The 25,148-nt window shown below is 44.0% G+C and overlaps 1 protein-coding gene across 4 annotated transcripts; it reads right to left on the reverse strand.

Annotated features, from left to right (window-relative positions):
- Window positions 1–1,824: 1,824 nt before the first annotated feature.
- Window positions 1,825–24,777, reverse strand: specc1la (sperm antigen with calponin homology and coiled-coil domains 1-like a). Of its 4 annotated transcripts, none has more exons than XM_069166183.1 (18): window positions 24,631–24,777; window positions 23,500–23,634; window positions 23,239–23,315; window positions 16,570–16,729; window positions 16,343–16,481; window positions 14,621–16,251; window positions 14,052–14,259; window positions 13,880–13,953; window positions 12,980–13,155; window positions 12,480–12,643; window positions 11,947–12,065; window positions 11,498–11,588; window positions 10,880–10,969; window positions 10,492–10,651; window positions 8,887–8,989; window positions 7,266–7,382; window positions 7,101–7,160; window positions 1,825–5,805 (listed from the first exon to the last, which is right to left on the reverse strand). In XM_069166183.1, the coding sequence occupies exons 4-18, from the start codon at window positions 16,690–16,692 to the stop codon at window positions 5,716–5,718; spliced, it is 3,345 nt and encodes a 1,114-aa protein (XP_069022284.1). In that variant the 5' UTR covers window positions 16,693–16,729; window positions 23,239–23,315; window positions 23,500–23,634; window positions 24,631–24,777; the 3' UTR covers window positions 1,825–5,715. The 4 variants fall into 4 exon arrangements, with proteins under 4 accessions (XP_069022284.1, XP_069022282.1, XP_069022283.1 ...); XM_069166181.1 differs by having other exon boundaries at window positions 23,239–23,373; XM_069166182.1 differs by lacking the exons at window positions 23,500–23,634; window positions 24,631–24,777 and having other exon boundaries at window positions 23,239–23,471.
- Between the last annotated feature and the right edge of the window lie 371 nt (window positions 24,778–25,148).

The following is a 25,148-nucleotide window of genomic DNA, read 5'->3' on the forward strand; positions in this document are numbered from 1 at the left end:
GGGTCATCAGGGGCCCCAACAAGTTTTTACTCCAGAGCCCTCTGAACATCTGGATTCGGCCATGTCATGAGATGCTCATCACTGAACGGGACCTTAACGGAGTCCCCAAATTATAAGCAATAATTGTCTCTCCCGCTCGGGGTTTGTTTTTACAGGTGAGGAAATCAAAAGCTCGTTTTTATACCGCGTTCACTCACTTCAGAGGATTTCCGCCGCTCATGTCGGTCTGTCTGCGCTCGAGAACACTTTATAAAGCTGCTCGTCCCTCCCGCAAACAAATTCATAAAATGCAAAACAAAACATTCTAAGTACAAGTTTTACTGCTTTCTTGCTCGATATTAGAAGTTAGTCAACAACAGCAAAAAGAAAAAGGCTTACCTTCCTCTCCCCGGTGTTTGCAGGGTGCAACTCTGTGATAAAAGTTCAGATATCCAAAAGCTACTCTTGTGAGATGAGGTGATGAAAGCACAAGCGACCTAAAAAAAAATAAAATAAAATAAAATAAAAATAAATAAATATATATATATATATATATATATATATATTTCACTTCCTACTGACTGGGAAACTTCAATTAAAAAAAAAAAAAAAAAAAAAAAAGTCTCGTTAAACAAAACCTTAGTTCAGTTTAACGTCCAGAATCGAGTAACTGATGAGGTCTGATCAATGTCTCCTGCTCGATTTAAGAGAGAAATATAAACCTGCTGCCTCAGTGAAGGACTTCAGACAGATGAGACTCGCTTCTCTTCCTCCTCACCCTCCTCTTCCTCCTCCTCACCCTCCCTCGTAAAACACAGAGGCTGATTGCGGCTGTGTTTCCTCTCCAGGGGCGGATCAGTTAAAAGCCTGCTGTGTGCACAGATGATGATAACGACGCACATTAAACTCTGCGTGTCTGCTGTGAAACATGAGACACGCACGATTCGGCTTAAATCCAATTTATTTATTTTTAAACATGTGTTGCCAAGTACCAGAGCCCCGTCAGTCAAACCACTATGTCGAAACGCACCACAGATCAAAACGGGCACATCCGGGTACTTTGGCTTTCAGTATGTCCCCGCCCCTTTTCGGAGGGGGAAAAAAAAAAAAAAAATTACCCTCGTCAAAAAGATTGATGTAAAAATAGTGGTGCAAATCCAAACTATTAGAAAACCACCACAGATAATATATATCTAAATACATGACCACTCTGTCTGCCTGAAAACAAGGTAGGTAGATACAAAAAAAAAAAAAAAGTTTAATTTAATCCCTCACGCCTAGAGGTTGGCTCCAAAAAGCCTCTGGATTCCATAGACTCCCATTAAAATCCTCCGTCAATAGTACTGGATGTGGTATCACAAGGTTTCCAATCATACAGAGTCAGATCCACCACTAGCTCCTCCCCTGCAGATTTGCCCCCCCCCCCCCAAAAAAAAGGGGGCGTGGTCACAAGAGCCCACCCTGTCTGATCTTATTAACTGGATAATAAAGAAACCACTTCATAACAAACATGGCTGTTCGATGGTCATTTATTACTACAGGTATTGGCAGGGAAAAAAAAAAAAAAAGAAAAAAAAAGCAACATAAAACCAGACAGCATTTTTTTTTCTTACAACTGATTATCGTCATAGTGTGCACTTAATACTGTAGCTTAGTCCCTTTACACACACACACACACACACACACACACACACACACACACACACAACCAGCTTTGCCGAGACAATTTCAGCACTGCATGCAGTGTGATACGGATTTTCTCATAGGAAAACAAAAAATCCACATCAACCACAATCTTTTATCAGACTGCAAAAATGTGGCTTCATATAATTATATATATATATATATATTTATATATATATATAAATATATATATATATATAAAAAGGCAACATGGAAACAAAAAGACAAACTAAAGCAGGTTCAGTGGAATTCTCAGAGCATTTTCAAGTAAACAAAGAAAAATAAATGTAGCATGATGAAGTGGACCCCCAAATAAAACGACTCCGTTCACATTTGCTTTGCTCCGTTCTTGTAAAGCCACACACACACACACACACACACACACACACACACACACACACACACACACACACACAGACAGACAGACAGACAGACAGACAGACAGACTTCAAGGGCGTCGTCTCAGGTCCCCGAACAATGTAACATGTCCATCATGGATGCATCATGTGGAGGTGGAATGTGCTTCCTATAGCTTCTGCCAGCCGTCCCAGGTCTCTCCTCAGCAGCAGGCCGGGCTCGGTGTTCATCAATCACTCCACGTCAGCACACGCTGAAAAAAAAAAAAAAAAGTCCCAGGACCACTAAAGCGTGATCAAAACACATTCCGCTTTCCAGGCTCGCGAGGCTTCGAATCTCTCAAAAACTTTCCTGCCGGGAGCCATAAAGCACACGATATAAAAATAAAAATAAAAACTGCTCAGCATCGTAGCATCGCACCAACAAAGGAGCCGATGTCGTTAAATAACTCACTCCTGTCCTGTACCCACACAGAAACAGTCATTGTTGTGCTAAAATCACAGAAAGTCTGATGTGGACTTGGCAGACGGTACGGACCCTAGATGGAGGCACAAAAAAAAAAATGTTGTTTCTAATGTTGCTATTGATACCAGCTGGCAGCTCCATCAGATCCAAATCAAAACCGTGTGTCACCTTCGTGAGACACATGAGGGGATTTAGCCCCCCCCACCTCCAAAAAAAACCGGTTCAACACCATCACTCGCTGTGTTTTTTTCAAGAGGCACAAACAAGAAGGACCTTGTTTCAGAAACGACTTCCCCCACAGTGACTCCCGCCTGGTGAGGAAAGATAACTGCAGTTTAAAATTAAGAAAAAAAAAAAGAAAAGAAAAGAAAAGAAAAAGTCACATTTTCCGTTGCAGAAGCTTCGGCTGAACTGTTAAGGCATGAAATAAGTGTGGAATACCAAAAAAAAAGAAAATAAAAAAAAAAGCTTATCTCAGTGCAGCTACTTACTGTGTGTGTGTGTGTGTGTGTGTGTGTGTGTATAATAAATTCATGTACACTTAAAGACGCACACACATGAAAGCTATGACCTCACTACAATGACCGGAAACTACGCAAATAAATACAGTGAACTTGGTAATGTTGAGGCACGATGAACACACAGCAGTCAGACAGCATTACAGTAATGTTGCAGACTGAATTCAGACTAAATGGCATCGTGTGCTGCTCAGTGTCTCTTTAGTGACGCTTGGTCATACGAGGAATTTAAAAAAAAAACAACGACCCGTCTCACAGCGAGAGCACTAACAGGCCGAACAAGTCGACGGCAGAGTGGATTACTTGATCGTTTGTGCATTTCTTTTTGTCGTTTACATGCTGAATAAGTGGCTTTCGAAACATTTACACATATCAAAAGGAATAGTTTGACATTTTGGGAAATATTCCTGATTGCCTTCGTGCTTAGAGTTAGAGGAGAAGATCGGTGACACATTTACGTCTGTTACGCTAAATATGTATTATGTTACAGGCAAGCGGGCGTTTAGCGCCAGTATCGGGCTCGAAGTGAGAGGTCACGTGACGAAATACAAAGAGTAAATAAATAGATAAAGTCAGCACAAGTTGGCATGGATTCACTTAAAGTAGCGTGTTTAGCTCACGTAACGTACGCCGAGTCATTTACGTTAAGTACGCAAATGATTTATTTCAACACAAACTTTTCCTAATTGTAACCACGCGGGTTTATTTTATTTTATTTTTTTTTGGTGCCTAAACGTGAGGCACCTCACTCTTCACGCTTAGGCGAGGCAAAAACGTGACACTGACACGCTACCCTCTAGTGGACAAACAGGTGCATTACACGCTTTGGTGTTATATAAAGGCTAACCTGCGTCTGTCTGAGCCTCTAAAGTCGACAAACTATCACGTTGTTTAATCTGTGCGACAAAAACAAAAACAAAAAAATAGCCAAGTAGAGATTCCAGCTTCTGGCTAAAAGATATTCCAGAAGGTAACGGTTCGTAATAAAAACCCAACTTGTTGTTTTTACACTTCATTTTTCGTACACATTAAACAAATGAGATAAAAACCTGTTTATGTTAGCGGTGCGGGAAGGTGGACTTTTGGAAAGTCAGCTGTTTTCCAGTCTTTATGCTGAGCAAAGCTAACCCGCTAGCCTCATATTTAGCATAAAAAAAGAGAATAATTACCCAAAATGTCAAACTGCTGCTTTAACGGAGACCTATATATATATAAAAAAAGTGAGCCTTCATCTTTGAATGCGACTCTGCTGGTTTCCTAAAACTAGAACGCGTTTTTTTGTTTTTTTTTTCCTTCATGAAGCCAGCGGATGTGAGACTAACTTTCTAATCGGACCACCGGGCCGATGAAGTTTAAGGCTCTCCGATCCAAACGGAAACTCATCTCGGTCAGTAAAAAAACAAACAAAAAAAAACACATTTCAAACTAAACACGACACTCTCCTCACTCATACCGTAGTCGTCGGTGAAATGACGCCGTGTGCTGTATGTGCCAAGTTTAAAAAGAAGACGGCAAACGTAGGCCACTCACATTATACAGTTTAGCGTCGGTAACTCCACACGTGCCAGAAGAATATTAAAGTCTTGCCCTCACGGATCTATTTGAGAAAAACTGGTCGTAAAGGGCGTGTTAGTGCTGCTTGGCAACGTGTGTAGGAGTTAGTGTACTTCTGCGCCCGAAAGGCAAAACAGTCACTCGTGATCGGAGGCTGATGTCGAAAGCTGCATCGTTGCGGAGAAGACCCAAAAAAAATGTAATTAAAATAAAACGTCAACGATCGAAAGGCTCCGAAAAAAACCCCCCAAAAAAACATATTTGGCAACTCCTGGAATCTGTTAAGTGAAAGCGCTTCGTGATGTCCTGGGTCTCCCGTATCAAAAAACTCACACAGGCACTTTATCCATTGAAAGAGAGGCATCTCTGTATCGCACTGTAACGCCTGGAAGACTCGGTGTACAAAAAAAACAAAACAAAAAAAAACATAAAAGAAAGAAGCTGCATTGTTTGAAGTATGTCCAGAAGGAAATTTCAGGGTTGTGGGGGGAATTCCAACATTTATAAAACCTCCTGCTTTGTTCTTGTGTAAAAAAAAAAAGGAATATTCAGTGGAAAAAAAAAAAAAAAAAAAATCCACTAAATATTCTCTATAAACAAAGAAAAAACAACAACCCTGTGATCATTTTTTATGCCTTCAGTCAGATTTGACGGAATTCCCCTTTAACGGACGACTACGACCTCCTGGAAAACCGGGTGAAGTGTGAAGCCAGATATAAAAAAAAAAATTAAAAAAAAAAAAAAGAGGCACCGCTTCTTCTTTTTTTTTGTTGTTGTTGTTGTTCTCGTGCTGCTCCTTCAGACGTGTACTGAGGGGCAAAGACGACCCACGGTGACCGGTCACTTCATTACTGCTTGTTCACTAAAACTCACTTCTCATTTAGTGCAACGGTGAAACAAAAAACAACAAATCGCCGACGACGTAGCCGAGCGTCCGCGAGGTCGCCGGTAGGTGTTGCTGAATACTGCGGTCTTGCATGCGGCGTGATCGGGTGGAGGGGGACAGTGAGGTATAGCAGTTGACTGTTGGGGGGGTGGGGGAGTGGGGGGAGGGGGGGGGGTTGTTGGTTTGAAAGGCTGCTGGGAGCTCGTGATGGTCGGCGTGGCTCTGATTGTGCTGCAGGAGCGAGGCGTGGCGAGGCGAGGCGAGGCGGCGGAGTCAGGTCTCGAAGTATTTGTAGATGGCCGTGACGTACGTCATGACGCTCTGCCAGTCGGGCCGCTCTGTGTGCACCATCTCGTTAATGTCCTGCAACAGAGAGAGAGAGAGACGGTCACAGCGTAACTTTAGATTTCTGTAGAGATAAAGAAGCAAAAAAAAAAAAAAAAAAATACAATATGATTTTACTATTTCCACTTAATTTACCAGGATTATTTATCATTTATTTGGTGAAAACTTCTGAATCGTGATCACAACAATAACTGAGCAAACCCAGCTGGAGACGTTCGGTCAGTTTTAAGAATTGAATAAGTGCCGACACGGACAAATATCAACGGAGAGGATCCTCCATAACGTGATTCCCCTCCCCCCCTCTTTGAAAGTTTGGGGAAACATGCTTATTTACCCGTCCGGCGGATTTGTGCCGCTTGTGTTTATGCTAATTATTAGGTAGCTAAATATTAGGTACGGCAAGCAGGCGCTCAGTTTAGCTTAGCATAGGGACGAGAGACAGGGAAACAAAATCCACCTATAAGCAACTCCTCAGGCTCACTAATTGACATGTTTTGTCTCATTAATGTAATTTGTACCAAAAAACCTCATTATTTCTCGGCTGACTGCAGGTACTTCCTGGAGGTGAGGTTGCCAGGCAACCAGCAGAGACCCCAAGAAGTACCTGCACCGGTTTTTGTGCAGCTATAAAAAAAAAAAAAAAAAAAAAAAAAAAGATTGGGCTTTTCATAATCCAGAAGTAAATTCTTGTGCCACAGATTGCTAAAAATTTACATCTACATGAGATTAAAAAAAAACAATAAAGTAATAACTTTTAAGAGTATAAACACCAACACCAGTGCATAATAGAAAAGCAATAAAAACACAAATTTAGTCAAATAAGTAGACTCAAACAGAAAGGTAACGTTGTACTTGATGTCAAAAAGTAATAATGGAAATGATAGTGAAGAAAAATGAAGTGCTACTCGTGTCGGTGGATTTCTTGTTTTTGTAGTTGTATGTTGCTACCTTTAGACTCTCCACTTGAATTTCAAATGAACTTATAATGGGTTTAAGTAAAAAAAAAAAAAAAAAAAAAAAAATCTCAGCACAGGTTGGGTCTATAAAGACGGAGACAGCGGCAGGTAAATTGAGGTTTATGAGGTAAAAAGCAGAAACCATAAACGACACGCGAAACAAAGACTGCAGTTCATCTCTTGGCAACGATTACAACCAGCAACATAAGCGGTTGAGATTTATTTATATTCTTCAAGTTCAGGTGTTTATTTTTTAGAAAACTAAGGCAAAAACTGGAAGAAAAAAAAAAACACTAAACCTACTGAATGTAAATATTTCTACTTCATTTAATAAGTTCACGCGCCGACAACGCTTACCAAAGTGCATTTGATGCCAACGCTCTCTGCAGCCTGGAAGGCCAAGGTGAAGTTTCTCCTCTGAGGGGAAATAGAAGCGAGAGTTTCAGTCACACGTAGTGCAACACGATAAAAGATGATGGTTACAAGTTTGTGGGTGTTTTTTTTCCTCTGAACTCGACTCGCCTTCTCTTGGCTGGTGAGCTCCTGGTAGGGGATGTGCGCGGGCAGGTAGGTGTGCAGCACAGCGCAGAAAGCCAGGCCGTCGTTCCAGCTGCTGCTGAAGTTCGTGATATCAATGTTCTGAAAAAAAAAAAAATTACAAAAATAAAAAACAACAACACGCCGACGACGATCTATTTAAACTTCGATTTAACCCGAGAAGTCTCGAGACAGGAATCGATGCGGACCGATTTGCGGGCCTCACCGGGACCACGAGGCTGCGAGGTTTTATCCTTTAGATCGCGGGCGTCACTTCGAGCCGCGGCGCAGTTTCTCGCATCACTTCAAACTATGTTACGGTCCACAATACTTTCTGCTGTCGTGGAAGGATTTAAAATGATTTATCCCCAGAGGTTTTATACGAAACACCGACATCGCTCATCTGTATCGCATCTATCATCTTCAACCGCTATCAACCACCATCTGACCTTTAAAAAAAAAGAAAAAAAAAAATCCCAGATATACACCCTCCTGCAAACAACCACTGAAAGTTATTGTTATTTTGTCAGGTAAGGTATCACACAGGATGAGATAAATGTTGCACACTTCCTGGAGAGGAGCGAAGGTGCCATGGCAACCATAACCTAGATCAGTAAAAAAGGGGTAAACATCACTTCAGTATGGTAAGTGACTCTTGATACAACTGTTGATTGCTACTCAAATTATTTCCAGGTTAGTGCGTCGGACTTTAATCTTTTATTGTCTCTGCACGTTTGGACGGGAAGTCACTGGGATGCATCCGTAACAAACACATCACTTTAAAAACTAGAATGGGAAATTACAAAAAATTATTTTGGAAGTCAAACATTGTTTTTTGGTGCTTGTGGTTGGATTTTATTTATTTTATTTTTTTTTAACATTTATTGAGTGTTAATTGGTATCGATTTGTTGTTTTTATTGATTTCATTGTACTGAACTGGATCCTGAGACCTGAATTTTACCAGCATGTCTGGAAAGACAATAAATCTCCTTGAATCCCTGAATCCTTGAAATTTTTAAGCAAGAGCAGCCTAATAAAAGCTTTATTTCTACTTTTTGAAACTCTGGAAACCAAAAGTAAAACCGGAGGTCTGACAGTAAAGTGTTCTTTGGGAACAATAAGGTACTACAAGATATTTAATATAATAAGAGGTAGGTCAGAAGGTAAAACGGTAATAGTGGACCCCGGTAAGCAGAGGTTGTGTTTCCTAATGTTTGATTCAGCATGAAGATATTCATATTGTTTTTATTTTAGCACCCACTGCTGATTACTGCACATCTGTAGCATTGTCACACTTTTAATGGGAGAAAAAAAAAAAAAAGTGTCAAACTTGATGCAGATAGTCGTTTTTTCTTGCCTTTAACAGCCTGGTGCCTACATTACCCACAATGCAACGGAACCTCTGACGGTTTGTTGAGCCTCAAGCAGGGACGAGGAGCTACGGCTACCGAGAAGAACTTATGGAGAACAACTCCCCCAAAAACCTTCCACCTGTCAACGGACTCTAATGTGGAAAAATGCGGAGTTGCCCTTTAACTGCACACTATTTAATGTCCCGCTTCCAGCCAGAGTCACGGACACCGTGGGTCACGCGTGGGCTCGTACCTGATAACCCTCCGTCTTCTTCTGGCACCACTTCAGCAGAGCGTTTCTCTTGGAGCCTCCGTACTCTCGGGCCAGTGCCGACAGCGGGTCCTTTCGCTCCTCTCTACAACGGACGCACAGACGAAGAAGAAGACACGTCAGCAAACACTCGACCGCAATTCTAAAACATTTACTACAGCCTGTTTTAAACACACGAAGCAGACCTGTTATTATGCTGGCTTTTCTGTTTTCACACTCAACCAAACAAAGTCGACGTATCGCTAGACCCACTGTGTGATTTCAGATAATGGGCTGGGTTTCTGGGATCATAGACTGTGTATATAAAATTTTTTAATATGGACGTAGCCTCCATGAGGTCTCATAAAGAGCAGTTTTAATGCTCAGTTAGCCGCTATCTTGACTCCGCCTTACCTGGCCAATCCAAAAGTGAGCAATGAGATTGTGGGTGGAGCTGAGATGGGTCCAATGAAGCCTATGATGATACCCACCTGTCACTCAAAGCAGCCACGTTTTTAAATATGTACAACTTTAGGTCTCAATACAATTTAAACAGGTGACTTGAATAGAGATTCACTCCTGTACAGCTTTCATGAACGGGGAAATTAGATGTTTCAGTAGCTTGAAGTAAACGTGTTTATTTTTGCTGTAAAGTTGGACCGTGATCTTTCGTCACAAAGTCTCGAGTTTGACTTTTTCTTGTTTAACTTGAAGCGGTTTGGAGCCAGAAGTGACCATATTTGGACGATCTGGGGAGGAGCGAGCGGTGGATCTGACTCGAGCTAAATGGGAACACAGAGGACACTATGCCCCGCCCACTGATAGCAGAAACCTGACTGCACCTCAGGCCTGTCAATCAAACAGACACCCACCCAAAAATATAGCTTTGTGAGCTCTAATATCTAAATAATGATGGAATTATTTTCAGATGGACCGCCAGAAAACGAATAAGAAGGGACGACTTCAGTGAACAACAGCATAATAACTTGTAGAGAAAAATGTATTGACTTAGAATTTAATGAGAGAAGTTGAATGGGAGTCTATGGAGCTGGAGTCTTTTTGGAGCCGACCTCTAGTGGCCCGTGGTGGTATTGCAGTTTAAGGCACTTATGCATAGGCCTGAGTTTTACTTTTATATACACAGTCCATAAGCCAGCCTCAAGTGTCCATTCAAGGAACTGTAGTTTTGGGCTTTATTTTTCAGCCCGGGATGTTATTGCTCGGTCTCTTCCTGCGCCATGATTCAACTCTTTAACTGCCTCTGTTGACGGCTTTCTGGCAGAACAACAGTGTCCCTCCATTTTGTGTTTGTACCTTGAAGAATAATGGTGCAACAATCCCACCGTCAAGAGGCTGCGTTAAAGGTCAGAAAGGCAAACAAATTATACGGTAAGCGTTGTTTTGCTCAGTGAGCGAGGAAAAAGCCGTCACGATGGTTTTCTGTCTTGTCATCACATCCAGCACGTCCTCAGTATGAAGCGGTGACAGATTAAAACCTCTGACGAGAACCAAAAAAACAGAGACTTCAAACGGTCACTGTGAGCGCGTTAAAGCCATTAAATGCAACCTGCTTTCAGTAAATGAGCGCGTGCAGTGACTGCGTGCTACCTGAGGCGGCTGCGTGCCGTGGGGGTGATGGAGGCGGTGGGGGAGGAGGAGGACAGGGAGAGCGGGGAGGAGGCCGCACTCATGGCCATCAGGGAGGACGCGGAGGGGCCGTCCGAAGCCGACATGTCCCTCTTGATCTCCTCGCTGCTCCGACGAGACACTGCGTGACACGTGGGACGTGATTATAGGTAGGTAGGTAGGTAGGTATGGTAGGTATTTACTTTATTAATCCCCGAGGGGAAATTTTTTTCACTACAGCAGCATACAGAAGCAAATAGCCTCGGAGATGATAATAATAATAATAATAATAATAATAATAATAATAATAATAATAATAATAATATTTTTTTTTTTAAATAGTTCGCGTAACTTAAAGAGCATCTCTAACCTGAGATGGCCTTGGTGGTGTCCATGTTGGAAACCCTCTGGAGGACGGATGGCGGTCGGCTGGCCGAGGTTCCCCTGAGGAGGTGCTCAGCTGTGGATACATCACAGTATTTACATCACACACATATGACCGACTTCCTCTGAAGTCACATGTAAAGAAGGAGGGAAGGGGGAGGGAGGTGTGGGGGGGGGGAGGGAGGGGGGTTAGCGAAGAGCCACATTCCAGCCCGTTGGGAGGTCAGGGAATACCGACGCACGAGATCCAGCCCCGCTCACCAAGACAACAATAAATCAGACAAAAGTAAACGGAGCGGCGGAGGCTACGGACGAGTCGGCACGTTCGCACGAAGAACTGGAAGTCATCATCGCTGGTGAGAACCAGCTGAAGGAATTGCTCATTATTTCCCCTCTTATCATCCACTCATATACACGAGTCCTGCTGACTCCCAACTCCAGGCCTCTGAGGGTAAACAGTCCCTCTCTAATGTCAGAGACGGAGGTAGAGGAGTCGATATCCGTATCGAACCGTGGTTTTCTGCACTCACCCCCCCCCCCCCCCCCCAGCCACCGATGTGAACATTTCACACTTCTTACATAAACAAAGTGTCATTACTTATACCTGGCATGCTGATGTCGGTGTAGCTGGACCTCTTGTCACTCAAAGAGGAGAGCGGCTTGGCGGCTGACATCGACCCGCTTATGGAGTGTCTCTGAAAACGGCACCAAAAAAAAAGAACATTTTACTGTCAAATTTTCTTTTTGCCCTTAAATGTACAGCTTGTAAAAGGCAGATATGTTTGTGTGTTTTAATGGCATATATATATATATATATATATATATATAAAAAAGCAAAAATAATTAACTATTACAGTCAATATGTGACATTATGAGCATCAGTTTTTAATATCTTAAAGCCAGACAGCGACTTCGATAAAATGAAAGTGTCCAAGAGCTCCTCGTGTTCAGTAACATTTTGTCTGTGAATTTGATCGGATAGAAATGGAAACAGATTCATTTACACATGGTTTCAACCTTTTTATCCCGTCATTTTTTCTTTCTTTTCTCTACCTGTATGGGTGAAACGGCGGCTGCTGGCGGCGTCTTCATGGGACTGGGGCTGAGGGGGGTTCGTGGTAGCGGGGAAGCCGCGGCTGTCGGAGTCACGGCGGCACCGTTGGTGGGAGGACCTGAGTGACCAGTTTCATGTTTAAATCGCACACAGCTCAGATGAAACCTTCTTCACACGAGTAACCACGTGAACTCTCGTTAATAACGCCAGGAATCTTCTCGAGAATGAATTCTGAACAAAAGTCTCATCTAGTTTGAAGATGTAAACGATCACACTGCAGAATAAACAGGACACCATTTTTACTAAATCTAACTTGGGACTCCTGTTTCTATTATTTTGATTTGAAGTCTGGGGACTAAATAAATAATAATAAAAAAATAAAAAAATAAAATAATCGCTTATGTTCCAACATGTGAAACTCTATACTGGGAGAATTTAAAAACGACAGACAACAAATGATTATTTTGATTAAAGCCAGCAGCAGAAGATAAAACCGGGGGAAAAGTGGAACATCTTCCGATCTGTGCGGTACCTTGCGAGGCGCTGTCGAAGCTCTTGATGAGCGTTTTGACGGTGGGCGACGGCTCCGAGGAGGTGGAGGACCTCCTGCTGAGACCCATGCCCTGCCGGAGAGCGGCCAGGTCCCTCTCCACTGCGTTCATGTAGTTGTACACTCGGCCTCTCTCCTCGTCCTGCCTGCAAAACACACAGTACCCACCTCAGTACGCAAAACTCCATTTATACATTACTGATGGGAAACGGGGCTTGTTCCGTTTTATTTACTGTGAGCAACTTCAGCTCAATGTATTATTTATATAAATATAATATATATATATATATATATATATATATTTTTTTTTTTTTTTTGGTTGTTTTTTTTTTGTTTTCTTTTTGTTTTTGTTTTTTTTTCTCCGAAGAAGCTGTAGGATTTATCCAGAATTTGAATCCAAACAAGCCCCATTAAACCTCCCCTCGTTTGTTTGTTTAGAAACCGGAAGACAGCTCCTCCACACGTCCGTCTGCGGGTCTCACTTGCGGCTCTTGACCTCGTCCAGCTCTTTGCTCAGCTTCTCGTTCTTCTCCAGGGATTCCTGCAGCCGGCGCCGCAGGTCTCCGATCTCCTCTTGCGCCTCCGACTTGATGTCGTTGGCGATGACGACGGCCGTCTGCAGATCCGCCTGGAACTGGCGCCACTCCATCGACTCCTCCTACACACACACACACGCTAAATTATACATTGGATCATTAAAGCACTATTTATCAATTCTTTTGGGCACTCGGGGGACAGTTTGTCCTCTAAGGTTGATGTGTGTATCATTGATTTATTCATAATGCCACTCTTAACTCATGTAAATCACTTATTTAAATAAGAGTAAACACATCAAGGAGACACACAGAAACATTAGCGTCGATTTGGAAACCTGTTTTGTTTTCTCCTGATGAATGTAAATCCAGTATTCACTCTCCTTTTTGCTCCGTTTTGGTCTTTACCAACTCCTCAAGAAGATATCAGGCTTTAAAGCAGCTAGATGCTCCACTAGATAGGGCCGTCACAATTGTGACATTTTAGATGACGATTAATTGTCATAAAAATGATTTCAATTAACAATGTAATTGTCTTTTTCTGTTCATTTAAATTTGGCCGCCAGCTTTCTGCTGCAAATCCGACCAATCGCCGCCTTCTTAAAACTGCTGTGGTGTTTGGCTTTAAGGTAAATCTCTGATGTCCGTGTCACTAGATGCTCACTGAAACACAGGCGGTGTCAGTAACTCTCCACCGACGCAAAATTAAACCACAGCTGAGGGATGATGTCATCAAAAGAAACGCATCAAAACTGCTGCGCAATATTTCTGCAACTGATAAACCTTCAAACTTCTGTTTTCTCCGACTGGACTTCCTGGGTCGTTTTTCGCTGTGTCATCAGTTCTTACCCTCAGTCTGCGGTGAAGAATCTTAATCTCTCGCTCCATGTCATGCTTCTGGTCCTGCAGCTTCTTCACAGAGTCTGAAGTTAAAAAAAAAGGAAATGCATATTATTGAACGGACTTCATTGACTCCCACTCATATCTCACGAGCCGTGTTAGCCACCCCCCCCCTACTCACTCTCCAGGTCAGTGATGATGAGGTTGTCGTGCAGTTTGAGAGCTCGGTGCTGCTCCACCTCGTCCTCCAGCTCGAAGATGGTCTCCTTCATGTCGGCGATCTCTGTCTCCTTCTCCTGCAGGTCCAGGCGCTGCTTCTCCAGCTCTCGCTCCTGCTCGGACATCTGCTGCTGCACCTGCTCCCGGAAGTCCCTGTACTCCCTGTCCAGCTGCGCACACGGGACCGAGAGGATCCTTCATTTCATTAAGCGGTCAACTCGACGACTAACGCGCAAGGCGGACTTCGGCCGTGTCGGATTTCTTATTTATCTTAACGACGGCGCAGTTATCGTCGCTCCGGTGTTGGACAAGGAGACGTGTGGCGCTCTTTGCGGGAAGCTCAACTCTGAAGAACTGACTGATGCACGATGAAGGGCGGCACTGAGCCGCAGAAAATAGACTTCATCTTGGTGACCCCAAAAAAGTTCAGACGCCTTGAATTAAAGTTTTCATTTAGGCCAAACACCTCAATTTAGCTTCCTCTTGCCTGTAGAAATTAATGGCCGTCTCTAATTTTACATTTCGACTCACCTTACTGAAAGCCTCCTGCAGCCGGTTGAGCTCACTGTGGGCTTGTTCCAGCTCCTTCTGCATCTTCGCGGCCTTGACCTCGGCCTCCTCCTTCCCGAGCCGCATGCCTTCCAGCAGCTGGCAGATGTCGTTCTTGTCCCCCGCCGTGTGCAGCGAGTACAGCTCGGCCACCCGCTGCCTCTCCTGGTCCAGCTGCGCTCTGCAGCGGCTCAGCTCCGCCTGGTCGCTGCTCACCGCCGCCTTGTACTCCTCCAGCGCCGCCGCCATGGCGCCGCGGTCCTGCCGCTCCGACTCCACGATGCGCTCCATCTGGTGGTTCCTCTCCTTCAGCGCTCCGATCATCTCCTGGGCCTCGGCGTTGTCCTGCTCGGCCATCTTCAGCGTGTTGGACAGGTGCTGCTGCACCCCCAGCAGCTGCTCCCTCTCGAAGCGGGCGTTGTCCGCCAGGTCGCCGTAGCGCTGCTCCAGCTCCAGGTAGCGCCCGCTCTTGATGTCCTCCTCCAGCGCGTACGACATGTGGTGCTCGTCCAGCAGCGAGCGCAGGTACTCGATCTGCCGGCCGTAGAGCTCCAGCTTGTCGCTCTGCTGGCACAGCGAGTCCATGAGGATGACCTTCTCCTCGCCGAGCCGCTCGTTCTCTCCGTTCAGCTCCTGGGTGATTTGCTGCAGGTCGGCCAGCTCCTGCAGCGTGGCCTGAAGCTCCTCGGCCGTGCTGTGCTGGTTCTCCTCCATCTGGTGGATGCGCTCCGTCAGACAGGCGACCGACACCTCGCTGGCGTTCCCGCTGCTGCCCCTCCGCGAACGCTCCCTGCTGGGAGCGCACTCCGACTCGGACGACGAAGACGCCCCCGAGGGGGCGTCCAGAGCGTCGTCGCTGGAGGTGACGGCCTGGTAGACCTCGCTGGACTCGCTGTCCAGGTTGTCCGCCGAGCCGCCGTGGTGGTGTCCCGTGAGCAGATCCTCTAACGAGCCGGGGGCGGAGCCTTCCACCGAGGAGGTCAGCGTACCGGTGCCGCCGCCGTCGCTGTGCCCGCTGCACGCCGCCAGGTCCGGGCTCAGCGAGGCGTAGTTGAAGAGCTTGTCAGAAGCGTCCAGCCTCTGCTCCAGGGAGAAGCCCAGCGCGTTGAGCCGGTCCTTCAGCATGCGGTTCTCGCTCTTCAGCAGGTTGAGCTCCTCTCGGATGGCCTGGTTCTGCTCCTGCAGCAGAATCAGCGTGGACTCCACGTCGGCCGCCGTGATGGCCGACACCGGGGGCTTCTCTTGATCTTCGGCTTCTTCCTGCGGAGGCTCCTCCTTCCCCTCCAGGCCGAGCTGCAGCCTCATGTCCCTCAGCTCGCTGCGCAGGTGGAGGATCTCCACGTCTTTGCTCTTCGCCAAACCCAGCAGGTCTTTCACTTTGGTTTCCAGAGCCACCTTGTCGCTGATCTGGCCGTCAGATTTGGACTTGCTCATGCGGCCGTCGGACTCGGCCAGGATCTGGCTGCGGGAGCGTTTTCCTGAGGCCGCATCCGCCGCTGTGGCCCCGGACACCTGCTGCTTTTTAGCGGCCGCCGTCCTGGACGTCCGAAGACGGTCTCGCGATGAATTCGTCTCTTTGGAAGTCGATGATGTCGTACGCTTGGATGAAGCTCCTATGAAGACGAGAAGAGATTAAACCTCTTATTTCCAGAAGACAACATAACAAAAGATGAAATCGATTCCTACAAACAGAAGTTGAGATACCCGACGTCGTCTTTGGCTTGCTGTCGAGGTTGCTAGCGTTCGTCCCGACGGAGGCGGTCCTCTTGGTCTTCGTGACAGCGCTACTCGACGCAGGATTCCCTCCGGCCATAGCTGCTAAAAGATCATCGTTGCTTTTCACCTGAAAGGGGAAAATGATTCAACCGCTTTCAGTTACAAGCAAGAAATCAAAAATGGAATTGCCGGCTGCCTCCCGTGGCGAGTCTCACCTTAGACAGAGGGGCGGCGGCGTTTTTGCCCGCGGGCTTTCCGGCGCCAGCGTTGGCCGCGGCCTCCGACTTCCCTCGATCCCCGCTCACCTTACTCACCGCTGGCCGCACCGACTTCTTCATACTGAGCTCTCTGATGCTGATACATTTACAGCTCAATCTGCGCGCGCGCACACACACACGCACACACACACGCACACACACACACACACACACACACACACACACACACACAAAGGAGGGAGGAGAGAAAAGGTAACGCATGTCAGCGTACAGAGCGATAGCGCCAGTTTTCCATGGAAGAGGAATTCCTTCCACCGAGACAATTCCCTCAACGCTAGAAAAACAATGAGACCACATCAAACAGCTGGACACTTCCAGAAACCTCTGTCTGCCTCTTGTGATTTTATAAATGTATTAAGTGGAGTTGGTGTTTGGGAGGCGGGAGGGCTGACTTTGCTTTTCCTCCCGATGCCTACGTCGATTAACAAAATGTAGATATCTCAGTAAAAAAAAAAAAAAGAAGTTGTTTATTTATATATTTTTAAATCACAAAACGTGGACTTGTGTTTTGTATTTGCTTGTCGTTGCATTTGTTGTGTGTCGAGATAGCTGCAGCAGACCATCCCAGATACAGGAATGCAGGATGAACAGTGAACTGAAAAGGCCGGCTGATACCTCCACTAGATGGCCCTCGTGTCTTTGCGGTAGTTCAGACGTTCATGTGCCTGTCAGCAGCAACAACGACGACGACACCGACGAAGATGGGCCGGAGCGGTTGAAGCGCGTGAAAGAACGAGGCTTCGCGGGTTCGAGCCCCCGTCAGCACGAACAAAGATGGGCAGAGACGGGAGCATCTTCCCCGAAACATCACGCAGGACCAAAAAAGGAAAAACTAGATCCCTTCACAGATCAAAAAACCAACCGCCAAAAAAACTGCCGGCATATTTTGCGAGGCAAAAAAAAAAAAAAAAAAAAAAAGCGAGTCCGTTAATCTGTTGCCAAGCAACGCATCTCATCGCGCACTGCCAAAAGACATGAGTGAGTGTAACTTCTGTGCTCGAAGCAGTTCTGCAATTTGCTTTGTTTAAAAACAACTTTTACAACTGCAGAATTGATTCCTAACAATTTAATAGTGTGCGAATTCTTGAACATACTTCAAAACGTGTGTTGAATCAGGAACACATGAAGCAACTTTTAAATACACCGGAGCTGCCGAGTTCACCAATAAACTGCGCTCATTTGGCAGCGGACGACGTGTTGATCCTGGCTGTGACTAAACAACGTGCATAAAAACACTTTACGCTTTTGTAACGTAACGTCCCGGTCCGAGTGGAGTCTGACTCGATGCCACGATAGCGAAGGAAAGTGATTCGGGACGCAGCTGGAGACAAAAAGAGTAAGTGCTTTAGCACAGACTTGGACGTCTTGGAGGTTTTTCTCTGAAGAGGGGAAAAAGTGAGCTGAAGTGATTTATGACGAGCAGGAAAAACGCAGCTACAATCTACCTCCGAGTCACTGCGCTGCTGTTTTCAACCAGCAGAAGTTTTGTTGTTTGGATATGAAAATGAATATAATCAAACGCCAGCAGTAAATCAGGCTTTATATAGACTCCGAACAACACGCTGCAGCTGCACCACAACTGTTCACACTGTTGGGTGATGAAAAAAAAAAACAACAACAACACTTTTCTTGGGAGTCTGAGCTAAATAAACACACACCGCAAAAAAAAAAAAAAAATGGATGGACTTTGTTGGGTCGGTTACATATTTCCAGAGAATTCAAAATAACTTTGCTACTAAAAACCACACATTGTTGTGAAACAAACACTTTGCAGCTGTGTTTCCTTTCAACAGGTGTTAACTTGAAATCATCCCGCGACGGTTATTATTTCTATTAACCTTCAGCGATGACGTCGATGCTTCACCTGCGTCATGCGACCCGACCACACGGGCCTCCTGCTTCCCTGACTGGCACGAGGAGTTTGTGTTGTTTCGCTCAACTTGACAGTTTTACCCAAAAATGAACAACAAACAATGAAAAACAGTAAAAAAAAAAAAAAAAAAATTGTTTAAAAAGGAGCTTCTAGCGGCCACAAAACACATGTTTAAGTTTACAAAGAGCTGCAAACGCACAAAAGAAACTCTGTCTTCTGCATTCATTGTAAAGGCAAGGAAAGTAATACGTCTCAGCTGCCGCTCTGTCGCTCCTCTGGTGCAGAGGTGTATTTTATTTACTGAAACAGATCTGTGCTGCCGGCCAAGCGTTTACAATACAAACTCCATTTTCACAGAAAACTCAACATCTTTTGTCGTTTAATGTCATTTGCTAGTTTAAACTTTTCTATTAGATGAAGGCTTTTTTTTTCTCAAATGCATCAAAATCCCCCACTGACCTTTCGTGGCTCCAAAAAGCATTTGGACAGTTAAAACCATCAGCGAGATTCAAACAGTTTATTTCAGAAAATGAATAAACTAGAAGAATAAATGATATTTTGATTGATAGAAAAACACATTCAGCACAAATCTAACTAAAAATATTTTTTACCAGATACAACTTGTTTCACAGACCGTCGGAAACGGGATCGATGAAGGGGGAAAGTGTTACCGTGGAAACAACAGTGTTGGCGTGGAGAAACTCCACCGAAAGCACGACGTCGGAGGTTTCAGGTGAACTTGTGCTTATCGATGGAGTCGTGAACTCCGAAGTTCAGAGAGGAATTTTTTTTATAAAAAAAAACAAAACTTAAATGATTCAGCCGAAGGAAAAAAAAAAAAAAAATCTTTGAAGCGACAGATGTTTGAGCGGAATAATGATCCAAAGCACCTCAGCGGTCCAGCGAAAGAATATTTTACTCAGTAGGACATTAAGTCCTTAAACGAGGAGGAAACTTTCACAGCTACGACAGAAACTGGTTGATTCCAGATGTTGATAAAGATAACGGCAAACTAAATACAAAAAAATGCAAAAAATTTGAATGAAGCCAATCTTGGGTGTTTAGATATACAGTTCAAAATGAAAACAAAAAGCATATAAAGTTTTTTAGAGCCCGATTGATGATGGATTCTTGGGGCCGATGCTGATATTCAGAAGAAAATATAATTCCAGTATCGATATATTCATAAAAATGTGGTTACGAAACACTTCAGACAAAAATATGTAATGGAAAGCTGGATATTTCACAGTTTACCGTCACACTTTGTTATCCAATATGACATCACTGCGAATGTAATAATAAACAACTATAAACTTAAAAGAATAGAACAATTTGTAATTGATCGTCAGCATCTTTTTCTGCATTATGTTCTGCAAAAAAAAAAAGAAAAAAAGAATCACATACGCTGATACCGATGTCCGTGGTGAGCCGTGATTGGCCCAAATTTTATGTAACAGAGTCATAACTTTCCTCAGTTTTTCATCAAACAGGAGCATCTGGTCAAAATATGAAATATGGGCCAATCAATTATCGTTTTTAATCATTTAAAACCTAACAAACCTATTCTTTGTGGAATATTTTGATCGACAGTCGCGCTTGTGCCGTCTTTAACATTTCCTTTGACTTTTTAAAAACTTTTTTTTTTGTACCTAATTCAATGATGTTCACACATTTTCAAGAGCGGCTTAAGTGTCTAAAAATATCATTCTGGGCGGGGGAGAGGTATAAATAAACGTCTGAGAAGCCTTTCTGTTGTTTTTCCAGTCCTGCCGTGATCAGCGCTTCTACGCAAAAGTCTGAAAACAAACCTTACGGGCACAAAGGAACAAACAAAATTCACGATGTGCGACTGCAGCGTTGCAGCTGCTGCACTCGGACCGGAGTGTCACGAAGTGTGCGACTTCTCCAGCCGATGGCAGCGAATCGCCGAGACCCGGATTTGCCATTTCAATCCGCTTGCAAACTATTACGGTGGTAGAAATTAGGAATTCAGAGCCGAGTCGTATTCATAATAATCTGTACTTGTGATATTATTGTCTACAAACCGCCCCCCCCCCCCCTCTCTCCAATCTCAACCCTTTGTTTGAACCTCATCTGTCTTCACACATCTTCAAACATCCCGCCTGTTTTCAGTTACATTTCTGTACGTACGCAATTATCTCTAACACGCCCGGTATGTTTCGATTGTCGCAGGGCGTTTTCTCCCCCGAAGTACCGACATGTGCGCTCAACAACCGGCCAGCTTTTCTTTTTTTTTTTTCTGAATAGCCTGAATGTGTGTGTCAAAGCAGATGTCTGAAACGGAGCGCCTGCTAGCTGGAGCCCTTTTCATTGGGTCTGAATAGACGTGGGAGCTGCAGGCTGGAGACCAACACAGTCAGCAGCCTTTTTCTTTTTTTCCTTTTCACTCTCCCGGCTCTGCAAAACCAGTCGGCTCTTCACCATGTAAGTCCACACATATCTACTGCTGTGTGTGTGTGTGTGTGTGTGTGTGTGTGTACCGTTTAAATTTAAACCGTACACACACACACACACACACACACACACACACACACACACACTGGGCTATAACCTGTTTGTTTACCCCACACGGCCGTCGTTTACACCGCCGGCATCTGTGATAAATTACAGTATCACAAACAAAACTGTCCCCTCGTGACTCCGCGTTATATCGAGCTGACTCGTTCATGACATCATGATGTGCTCTGTTTTTTTTTTGTTTTTTTTTTAAACAGCAAAAAAACCGTGATAAACAGGACGGGAGGAAAAGACCAGAGTCCATCGCGTCGGTGTGAAACTAACAGACCTTTTTCTTAAAGATTAAACCAGGTGACTCAGCGTCGACTGCACGAGTTCGACCGAGCGGGAAGAATCGATGTCGGACCGGATTTAACAAAATCAAAAAGGGCCACGATGATGTCATTTAAATGTCATAACTGTGTCTATTGAATACATAATTATCCACCAGTGTCAGTAAGACCCGCGCTTGGACGAGGATGTTGTCAACTGAATTATTCATATGTGCCATATGTGCCGGCGCTGAGCAGACTCATTGCAATTATTATAATCAATCTATGCAATATTAACAATTTTTTTCAAAAGTGCCACAATTTCTCAATGTTAAAAGGTTCTCAAAAGAAGCTCTGCTGAAGGCGTTATGGTACAAAGTGAGCTCATTTATAGCCAGCGAGGCTCTTCAACATCTCCTTTCATCATCAAAACAAACTGGATGACTAGAAATAAAACTGTCAAACAGGAAGTGATGGGAAATGTGGTCTTATCATGAGTAGATTTATTTCTGAGTTTATACAGCGGTACAGTTGTAAGGGATTGCACTTTGATTTTGTGAATAGAGTAGCCTATGTGTTGAATTTATTTAAACTAAAAAGCATTTAAAGTACTTAATCTATATTGCCATCACAGACTGGCTGTGTTGTAAAGTTACGTCAAATTTGAGCCCATTGGAAAAAGTTCCGAAAAATAAGAAAAGGTGGGAACTAAAGTATTTCAGTGATGTGTTGTACGGTTATTATCACACCTGGGGGTGATTACATATGACTGTTTCTTCATTAGGTAGCAGTTAAACACATAATAAAAACCACAACGTCCAATTTCTGCCTATTACCAAACTTTAAACAACAACAACAACAACAACAACAACAACAACAAAAAACATAAAACTCTGCAAACGGCACTGCAATTTTGGAGTAAGAAGCATTTTTGCTCATAACAATCACATTAAAACGCTGTAAAAATTCCGAAGAGACCGAATGCAACGCGAGCTGCAACTTGAGCCAAAGGGACAACAACAACTCGTCCTAACTCAAATTAAAACCGAGCTACTGGTTTTCGATTTCAGCATTAATGAATGCGATGGAAGTGATCCAAAGGGCTGACCGACGGGAACAAGTGTGCACAGTGTTTCTCCACAAGACAGCTGAACAAAAGCACGAGACGGAGGAGGAGGAGGACGAAGAAGAAGAAGAAGAAGAAGAAGAAGAAGAAGAAGAAGAAGAAGAAGAAGCAGCCCGGAGAGAAGAGAAGGAGGGGTGGTGGTGGTGGTGGTGGTGGTCTAGTAAATACCCCTTCCCCTGCTCTCCTGCCTTATTCATGCTTTAACTGCGGGGAGGCACTTCCTTGCCATAACATCAGCTTCCTGTGGTGGCGTCTCCCGTTAAAATAAAAAAATAAAAAAGGGAACCCTACAAGGGTAAATGTTTGCACAAGGACAAGCAGGCACCGGTCGGCCTGAGACAGAGCAGACACTGTCAAACTCTGAATTTCATTTACCAAAATATGCCTCGCTATTAATACGCAAGGCTGCAATGCCTTTTTTTTTATTTTTTATGATGTAGCCCCTCAGTCATCAGTATTTTTTTTTACCTAAAATGGTCACTAAAACCAAATTAAGAAACTCGTTTCACAACTTTTAACGTCGTACATCCGACCTGAGCACTGCTGAGCAAGACCACGACGTAGAAGTAGTATTTATACCCAAAGATAATATATGAAGTTATGATGTGACTTTATCATTCACATCTAGCTTCATTACTTTTGTGGAGGACCTTTTTTTTTTTTCTTTCATTCTTCTTGTGTCACTTGAAAGTTTCACAAGACTGGAGAGGTTTTTTTTTTTTTTTCCCTCCAATAATATTTCTCCTTTAAAAAAACCAACACAAAGCAACGATCATACAAAAAGAGCCAAAAGGGAAATATCATACAATAAGTCATACCTCCGGGAGATAGATCCAAAGAGTGGGCTGTGAAAGGCTGCTCTGTCCGAGCTGATCCAGGCAACATCTGTGGTCACCTGGTCGGCAGAGATGGAGAGGAGGATTCAGGAGAGAAGCTGCATCTCCTGGAAATAACTTTATAATAAAAAATAAAAAAAAATAAAAAAAATTACAAATAAATAAAAGACACTGACAGGCTGCACAGTGTTGACTCTTCTCAAGGGGGGCTGCAAATGTACATTGTTCTGGGGCTGCACCTACATTAGCATCACCGCGGAGGGAGTTTCAGCCCTGAAAAACAGGAGTCCTCCGGCCGCACGCTGCACCGACCGGCCGCTTGTTTCAGGGTGAAGACATGAACGCAGGCTCCGGAGCGAGCAAACGGTCGGTGCTCTCCTGCGAGAGGACAAAAACAGCAACTTAAATATAACCAAGGAGTGAAAAGCCCAGCTAGTTAGTTAGCTTCAGTGTCAGGCACGCAGGGAATTTCAATAAGTCAACTTCCTGTTTGTGCCACGCGCTTTTCAAAATAAAAGCCCCCCAAAAGCTAGACACGTAGGCACAACCCCTTCAGCTACTTCTACTGAACTATTATAATTACGTTAAAACTCCAATGGAGCGAGTTTTTTTTTTTTTTTTTATTATTATTTTATAAAAACCTATAGTGAAATACAAGTGTCATAGAAAGAGATATGGTATAATATTTAGATAAAGGATGTGAATGTGGTTTTAAACTGACCTCACCTGAAAGTTTTCTCAGTCAAATGTTCTGAAGATTTAGAGTTAGGAAAAAAAATATATATAATATTTAAAAAGGGCATATTTCCGAGATATGAAAAGTTTAAAACTATTGCCAAGATGGATTTTTTTTTTTTTTTTACAATAAACAAATGCACAATTGTGTTCAATGGGAACAAATTTTAAAAAGTAAAAAAAAAATAGCTGCACTAAAAAAAAAAACTAAAAAAAAAAAAACTCAACAGATTAAATTATGAATAACTAAATGACAACAAATGACGAAGTCTTATTTTGAAATAATCCAAAAGTACCGTTCACAGCTGACGTGCTAACTTGACAGCTAAACTAAAAAAAAAAATCTGCTCTGAGGGTTAAAAAAAAAAAAAAGAAAGAAAAAACCAAAAAAAAAACCCCAAACAATTAGCTCTCTATTTAAAACTTGCAGAATGAAGTCTCAACGAGTCTGCGGAGATTCACGTCGCTTTAATGTGGACGCGCACGTTTCTTTTCCAGTCACTTCGTCTGCAGCTCCTGCTGTCAGAAAGCAGTGCCGAAGCTAAAGGTGGCTAAAATGCTACAGCTCGGCCAACAATGTCAGCGCAGCCGGCGAAGAGGCAGCGGCGCTCGGTCAGCGGACCGAGAACGCGTCCGTACCCGAGCTTCTCCTAATCCCTCCGGTTCGGTGGACTCGGTCGAGGACCCGCGGACGTCCGATTCGCTAATCCCACAATTTGTGAGGGGGCAGCGGGCAGCATCGGTTTTCGGATGTCGGCTCCTCTCGGCTGGCAGCAGCCGGATGATCCTCTGCGCCCCCCCCCTCCTCCTCCTCCTCCTACCTCCTCCCTCCTCCTCCTCCCCTGGTTGCATCACCTCAGCATCACCCTCCGAGCAAGGAGGAAACACTCCACTGATTAAATATCCACTGCTGTCTCCAGATAATCTCTTTGACACACTTTTTTAATCTGAGGTGGTTCAAAAAGTCCAAATAAAATTGTCCAAATTACCGGATAACTATTAATATCTGTGGTGGAAGAAGTATTCAGGTCCTTTACTTGATTAAACTAACACCACGCTGTGAAAATACTCAAACTAAAGTCCTCAAAGCCTCACTTCAGTAAAAGTATGTCGGCAAGATCAGCAAAATAAAGTATCAAAAGTAAAAGTTAGTGGTT

The sequence above is a fragment of the Embiotoca jacksoni genome, unplaced genomic scaffold (genome assembly GCF_022577435.1).
Source record: "Embiotoca jacksoni isolate LCO1_2020_lvr unplaced genomic scaffold, fEmbJac1.0.p SCAF_37, whole genome shotgun sequence".
NCBI lineage: Eukaryota > Metazoa > Chordata > Actinopteri > Embiotocidae > Embiotoca > Embiotoca jacksoni.